This window comes from Macrobrachium nipponense, chromosome 1, assembly GCF_015104395.2.
Source record: "Macrobrachium nipponense isolate FS-2020 chromosome 1, ASM1510439v2, whole genome shotgun sequence".
Classification (NCBI taxonomy): Eukaryota; Metazoa; Arthropoda; class Malacostraca; order Decapoda; family Palaemonidae; genus Macrobrachium; species Macrobrachium nipponense.
Window position 1 is genome coordinate 100,989,647 of NC_087200.1, and position 7,456 is coordinate 100,997,102.

A 7,456-nucleotide genomic window follows, 5' to 3' on the forward strand; every position below is an offset into this window, starting at 1 on the left:
AAGCTTTCTCGTTTGCTTAACTCATAATGAAGTATTCTACAAGAAACGGAGAAATCATTTTAAAATAAATGAACTCGAAATAATGAAACCATTTCCCTCAAAGCAAGGATCACGCAAATTTAAATATTGCTTGACATCTATATTTTCATACTATATTAACTGATTCGTGATAATTTCAGATTATTAATAAATATAGTAAAACTGATGGTCAAATGGGGAGGATAGCCCCATCCGTTCCCGACAGCTCCCTTGTATGCCTGTGGCACTGTGATTTAAAAGCTACTGTAAATGTTGAGTTGAGAGTCCAGTCTCTGAAACCAGGAATCTTAAGCAGAATTACCAACAATAAGGTGTTAGCCACTTTCTCTTACATATTTTCGGGTAGGTTTCTTACATTATGCGTATTACAATTATAATACTGATATGAGTACACTTTTGCTTATATTTAAAGAAGCTATCGATGGTTGTTGGGTTATTTGCACTGTAACGGTAATGTTTGAGACTTGTGGCAATACTGGAGTTCCTGATAAATCATGGATAGTCGTTCATCTTTGACGCCTTGGTGACTGTGAGTGAGTGACTCAGTTATTTGTGTGTAGTAAAAGTAATCCACATTGGGTTTCGAGCATACGACCAGTTTTTAGCTTTCAGTAAGGAATTTTTTATAAAAAAAAATGTAAGTACCTGACAAATGTTTTTGCGACTGTATTTTATTTGAAAAGGACAGATGCCTATGCCAGGTGTGTTTAAAAAGAATACCAAGTAGCTACTAACGCTAGGGTACCCCTTGGCAATCAAGTTGTCAATGGCATGACCAAAGGTTATTTTGCTATAACCCACTACTCCAGACATTGCCTTAAGATAAGCATTACTTGGTTGTAGCGAGGTGTAGTTCGGCCATTAGTTACAAATGTAGATCTACCTAAATGAATTTCAGCTTTCAATTTGCTGTTAAGGTAAAGTTTTGTAGCTTTTAGGACTAGCCTAGGTAGTAACAGTGGACAGAACTCGGCAAACCCTTTCGTCCCTTTTGCTGTAGCCCAGCTAGCGTAGGTAGTACCTAGGCAGTATACCTCAATTCATATCTCGGTTATTCTAAGTAGTAGTACCTAGTAGGTAATAGAGAGACGAGGTAAAAGCAGCCGCGTCCTTAATGCTTAGAATTGCCTATATATCTTTTCCTGTTACAAACAATTACTAGGATAGGCTATAGCCTACCTCATCGTGCAACGAGGTTTTCCGCTATTTACAGACAATTACTAGCCTATACTGCAGCGTGCAACGAGGTTTTCCTCCTGTTACAAATAATTAACAATTTCATCGTGCAACGAGGTTTCCTTCTGTTACTCCTTTCAACCTACCTAGGCTAACTCTCAATTTCCTTTCCAGTACTGAATGACCTGGTAGATCTAGGGTACCTATCCCAAATGACCTCAAAGGTCCCAGTGCTTGGGCCTTGGCTAAAATTCAATCTATATATTCAGTTCAATTCACAGAAATGCTGGCTGTCAATGTCGATTTAGTTTTCAGTGCGGCAGGCTTCTGAAGTTTTACCAACTTCTCTTCAATGGTCAGTGTAAAGGAGACAAGGTAGTAATATTGATAAAGTAACCTAGTCTTTTAGCTAAACAGTTGAAAAATGGTGTAGCCTACCTAGCCTACTATATATAATGGAGCACAGGTGAAATAGTAATTAGTAAAACTTCAGAATCATGCTGCACTGGATATTAAAAATAACGAACTGGATATTGGTATGGCAGCCGTACCCCAATCGCGGTAGATATTGGTACGGCAGTGAATTGCGCATGCGCGAACCCTTGTTTACCGCCTCACGCATATCCAAAGACTATATACTGAAGTATATACGCAGTCTTTGGGCATATCAGTGACAGCAAGAAAAATGGTGACGGAACAGCATGAAACGCGGAATAATAATTAGTTTTCACTGAAAAACAGATGTTTTCAGGCTTTAACAAGCTGAAAAAAGCCATAGACATCTATGAAGACTCAAACTTTCAAAAATTGGGTAATTCGTGGTATTTACGTAGGTCACGAACGATCGAATCGGCCCTGAAAAGAATTCCGAAGAGGAGATTCAAAGAGGATTATATATAAATATATATACTACCATCGTACCTTTGGTGACTTTCTCGGCCCTTTATTCTGCCCGACATCGGCAGTTGCAAGGGCCTTTATACACTTTACAATATTCTTTTAATTCACTTCATTGGGTATTGCAGCTGTCGGAGAATACGATGGAATTTACCAGGTAGTGAAATGGCAAAATTAAACAAAATTTCAGCACTATTCCATTAAAATTGGGATAGTGTTGTCAGCACTATTCCATTAAAATTGGGATAGTGTTGTTTTTGTAGTACAAAAAAGCGTGACAAAATTCACAAAAGCAAAACAAAAAAAAAGGGGGGGAGGGACATTTTGCTAACTATAAAAAGGGGGACAGATGTTCAAAAAGCGTGACTGTCCCGCCTAAAAGCCGAACTCTGGTTTACATAATACAGTATGATTAGCAAACTGGTAAATGGATATAGCTAACTGCCGTATCTACAGCAAGTCTAGAGCGCAATACGGCACCAATGACAGAATCTGCCGTACCCTCACCTCACTATATTATTTGTACGGCAGGAAGTCTGAAATTGACGCATGCACAATTCACTGCCGTACCAATATCTACCACGATCGGGATACGGCTGCCGTACCTATATCCTGTGCCTAAAAATAATAAACACCTACCTACATGGAAAGAGCATGTGAAAAGCTAAATAAAAAGTACGTACTAGGTATAGTCATTGTATGAGAGATTGAACGAGGCGGAATTAAATGAGCTTGATAAGTTTTTACCTCAAATTTTTCTTAAGTCAGGAGAGATGTGTCCTCTACAGTAATGTTTACTTTTAATGAGCCGTGTAACTACTAAAATCCGGAGAGAAACGAGTACACTATGATATCTTACATGTTTGGCCAATCACAGTTTCATTTTTTGACACCTCAGAAACTTTGGCCAATGGCGCAGGTGTTCGAAAATTTTCTCAGCACAAGAACACATTATTCCTTCAGTTCCTTCTTAGACATGGAGCTGTTAGCAAGCACTTCTGAGCAGCATTTACGGGCTAATAGGCCAGATCCTGTTGACGAAATTCCAGCATCTTGTAGTGACTTTATTTAAGTTATGGTGATTTTTGTCTAATGTATTCTGGAAATACACAAAAACTAGTGGAGTTGTGCCAGAGACATAGTGACCTTAAGGGGAGGAGGGGCAAAGCCCCTCCACTAGGCTGCTTACAGCCCCCTAGGTTAGGTTAGGTGGTTGTGTTAGGTTAGGTACTGCCCCTCAAATCACTTTTCTCCTGCTCCCCCCCACCCAAAAACCCTGGTTCCCACTGGGGTCCCCTAGTAGTAGGTTTAGGGTTAGATTGTGTGTGTAAGAGTAAGTTATAGTTGTTCCGACACGGCATACAAACTTTCGGTCCTTTTACAATAGGAAGGTTACTAGCGGCAGCTGGATAGGTCGTAAGCTTTCGAACAAGGGGTTCGGTAGTTAACTGCTTGTCCGACAGGCGCGCGCGCGAGACTGGGAGGTAAACAATCACTTTTGCTTTCGGCCTCACAGCGAGTGGACGTGTGTTCTGTGCTCTCTGCCCGCTTCATCGTCGTTTGCTTTCTTTATTGTATGGTTGAGTTTCTCTTTGTGGTTGCAAGATTGCAAGATTTATTGTAAGTACAATCTTTTCCCTTTTTGTTTCTTTATTGAATTGGAACTTAATTGATCGATCATGGATTCTCCGCGCCCTACTATCATCCGGCGACTGTGCCTGGGAACTGAGGGGCGTAAGTACGGTAAGTTCCGCTCATTCCCTGAGATCGATCCCCATGTATTGTGCACTCGGTGTCGGGGGCGTGAGTGTACCCGCGCCGAGCCTTCTGATGTATGTGTTTCTTGGTTGGAGGCGCAGTGGGGCTTGTACGAGGGTAGGAAGAAGCGAAGGCCAGCAAGGAGTCGTCGAGAGCTCATCCCGCGCTCCTTTGGTTACGGACTTCATCTTCTTTCCTGCCCCCTGCTCAGCTCCCACGGTTGGCGCCTTTCCCTGCGGGGGGAGTTTCCAGGTCCTTCTCCTCACCCGATCTTTCGAGTGTGGAGGAGGGCGCTAGGTACCCTGACGTGGAGTTGTATTCTGGGTCCTCTATCCGTTTGTCTACACTGCGCGGACGGGTAGAGGCCCCTTCTAACCAACCGACCTTTGCTTCCCCAGGTGCTGCTGCTGCGAGGGACGACCTTGGACAGGTGTGGGCATCGTTGGGCTTGCAGGGCGTGCCGAGTGTCCAGGGGCTGCTCTACCATCTGGCTGGCTCTGTTGCGGTCACGCATGCCACAGTGACCACCACTACCACTACGTTGTCAACCCCAGGCTATGCTGCTCCTCCTCAACTGGTGTTTGTTCCGATACGTAATACAAACCATCGGTCCTTTAACAATAGGAAGTAGCTAGCGGCAGCTGGAACGGTCGTAAGCTTCGAACAAGGGGAGAACGGTAGTTAACTGCTTGTCCGACAGTCGCAGCGCCGCGCGACTGGGAGGTAAACAAATCACTTTGCTTTTTTTTCGGCCGCGGGGTGTGAAGGGACGTGTTCGTCATCGCTCTCTGCCCGCTTCATCCGTCGTATGCTTTGTTTATATTGTGTTTTCTACTAATGTTTGTTTGAAACTTGAAAATGAATATTGTAAGTACACTGTTTTCATTTTCATTACTTAATTATGAACAACCAACATGGAGTTATCGCCGTAGATTGCGGCGATTTACTCTCTTTTCATGAATTGAACCCTTGAATTATGTCTCGGGTGCCGGGGGAGGGCGGGCGCGCTCGCGCCGAGTCATGTATTTTGGGCGAAAGTGTGTAATTGAAAAATGTAAGTACTCTTTTCATTATATTTTTGCCCTGTGCGTTCGTTTACCGAGAGTGTGATTGCGCTCGGCACGACCTTTTTAATTTTGTATAATAGAATGCAATGAAGTGGATTCGCAATTGCAATATTCTTTTCATTTTCATTTATTTATTTGCATGAAATTTAATTTGGATCAATTTTCGTTCTTACCCGGGAATTGATCTTAACGATTTTTTTTTATGTGAAAGTGAAATCGCAAGTGCAGTATTCTGTTTATTCTTTTCATATATATTTTTATGATAGCATCATTATTGGATCAAGTTTTCCGTTATTACCCGGGAATGATCTTTCCCCTTTAAGTTCTATGAAGTGAATCGCAAGGGCAGTATTCTGTTTCATTTTCATATTACTTTTCACTGCTGTGCGGGGGTAGGGGAAGCGAAGGTCTGCCAGGAAGTCGTCGGAAAGCTCTCCGCGACTGCCCTTGGTATCCGATTCTTCGTCTTCCTTCCTGCCCCCCCGCGCTCAGCTTCTTCGTTGTATTTTGTATTTGGGGTCCGTTCCTTGCGTTCGGTGGGTGGGGGCATGTCTTCCCCCGTGCGTGAGGGAACCCCCTTAACTAATCTATCTATGTTACCAGCAGGTGCTAACATCCGTGGAGACGACCTTGGACAGGTATGGACCACCGCAGCGGCAGGGCGTGCCTAGCATCCACAGGCTGCTGCAGCGTCTAGCGAGGTCTGGGGCGGTCTCCACTACTACCACGGCCACTTATTGCTGCTCACCCCCCCCTCCTTGGTCTACACTCCTCCCATGCTGGGTTCGATGACGCCTCCGCCGTCCTGCCGCTACTAGGGCCCCCCCCCGGGCCCGCCGCCGTACCGAGGTGGGGTTGCCGCCGCCGCCTGTTTCTTCGTGTTTCGGTTGCCTGCCCCAGACTTCCGCTGTTCCCAGCAGCTCGCCCCTGGACCGGCCGCCAGGACCAGGTTTCCGCTGGCTGCCGATGATTCTACGAGGCGATCGCTGGCCTGCCGTACCTGCCGCTGATGTGATTCCCGCTGTTGGCTTGGCTGTCCCTTCTGGGTCTAACCGCTGCCGCTGTTCCTGCCGCTCCTGAGCTGGTTGCTGTTCCTGTCGCTCCTGGTTCCTGAGCCTGTCCATGCTGGTCCTGCCCACGGTGTGTCCTTCCCCAGTCCCAGGTCCTTCCGGACAGGTGCAGTTCGGGCCGTGTTGCTTCGGCAATAGCCCTGGCTCCGGCCTGGATGGAGGACCTGACGACTGTCCTGCGTGAGCTGACGAGGAAGAGGAGAAGAGGAAGCTGTCATCTTTTCGTCTTCATCGTCTGCTGCTGCCTCTTCCCCTTCGACTTCTAAGGCCCATAAGCCGAAGAAGAAGAAGGCTGTCTCCCCCCTAAGAAGTCTCAATTCCGGGAACTTCTAAGGGCCCGTCCCACCCCGTGGGACGGGGGGGGTCCTTCTGCTGGTCCTCCTGCTCCTTCGGGAGCGGGGCCCCGTCTCCCCTTCCGTAAGGAAGAGATAGACGGGGACCAGAGGAGTATCGGTTAGCTCTGGTACTTCCTCGCCTGGTGCTAGCGGCGATGCCGCTACGCCAGGTTCCGGCTCGGTCTCTCGTTCGCGAGAGATCCCGAGTGTACGTTCTCCCTCGGGAGACCGTGCAGCCAAGTTTCGGACGCTCCAAGAGTTCGCATCGGGCGCCAAGACGCGGCCCGGAGCAGAAGGCTGGTGAGAGACGCTCAGGTGACTCTTGCCAGGCCAGCGGCCCGCTCTTGCAAGCGACCAGCTGGTAACCCCGGGTTTTCCCCCCTAAGAAGGCTCCTTCGGGACCTTCTAAGGGCCCGTCTCGCTCTGGCGATTCGGGGAGCTCTTCTGCTGGTCCTCCTGCTCCCTCGGGAACAGGGCCCGTCTTTTCTTCTTACCAAGGAGAAGAAGACGGGGACGCCCAGAGGAGTACCAGCTTCGGCTGGCACTTCCTCGCCTGGTTTCTAGCGGTTTCTGCCGCTAAACCAGGATCCGCCTCGCTTCTCGTTAGCGAGAAGTACCGATTGGACGGTCTCCCGCGGAGACCGTCCAGCCAAGTCTTGACAACCCGAGCTCGCTCGCCGCCAAGACCGAAGCGCGGAGCAGAAGACTGGCGAGTGTCGTGCAGACGACTCTCGCTAGGGCCAGTGGACGCTCTCGCAGCGACCAGCTGGCTGCTCGGGTTTGACGTGACGGTCGCTGACACCAGCACGGGTTTGAGAGGCGAGGAAAGGGTCCCCGCGGTCCGTCGGTACCAGCCACGGCTGGTACCAGCGGCTCGACGCGCCGAGAGGACGCTCGCCGGTCTCACCGCGACAAACGAGCCTAGCAGTCACCTGACGCCGCTCCCATCGGACCGGGCGGAGACGGTAACCAGCAACAGCTCGCCTGACGCTAGAGATCAGCGTCGACGTTTCTCAGCCGAGTACCTCTCTCCGCCCCAGGCGAGTGGCAAGGCTAGGCCTGCTGCTCGTCGCCACCGCGGGTGGACGATCAGCAGCAGCCCTCCAAGCACGCT

General features: G+C 48.3%; 1 protein-coding gene across 1 annotated transcript in view; it reads left to right on the forward strand.

Moving 5' to 3' along the window:
- Positions 1–807: 807 nt before the first annotated feature.
- Positions 808–7,456, forward strand: part of LOC135218891 (homeobox protein DLL homolog) — a 354,620-nt gene continuing 347,971 nt past the window's right edge. The window contains exon 1 of the mRNA XM_064255337.1: positions 808–956. Coding sequence (XP_064111407.1) covers positions 927–956 — 30 coding nt within the window. The 5' untranslated portion in view covers positions 808–926. The remainder of the gene's footprint in view (positions 957–7,456) is intronic.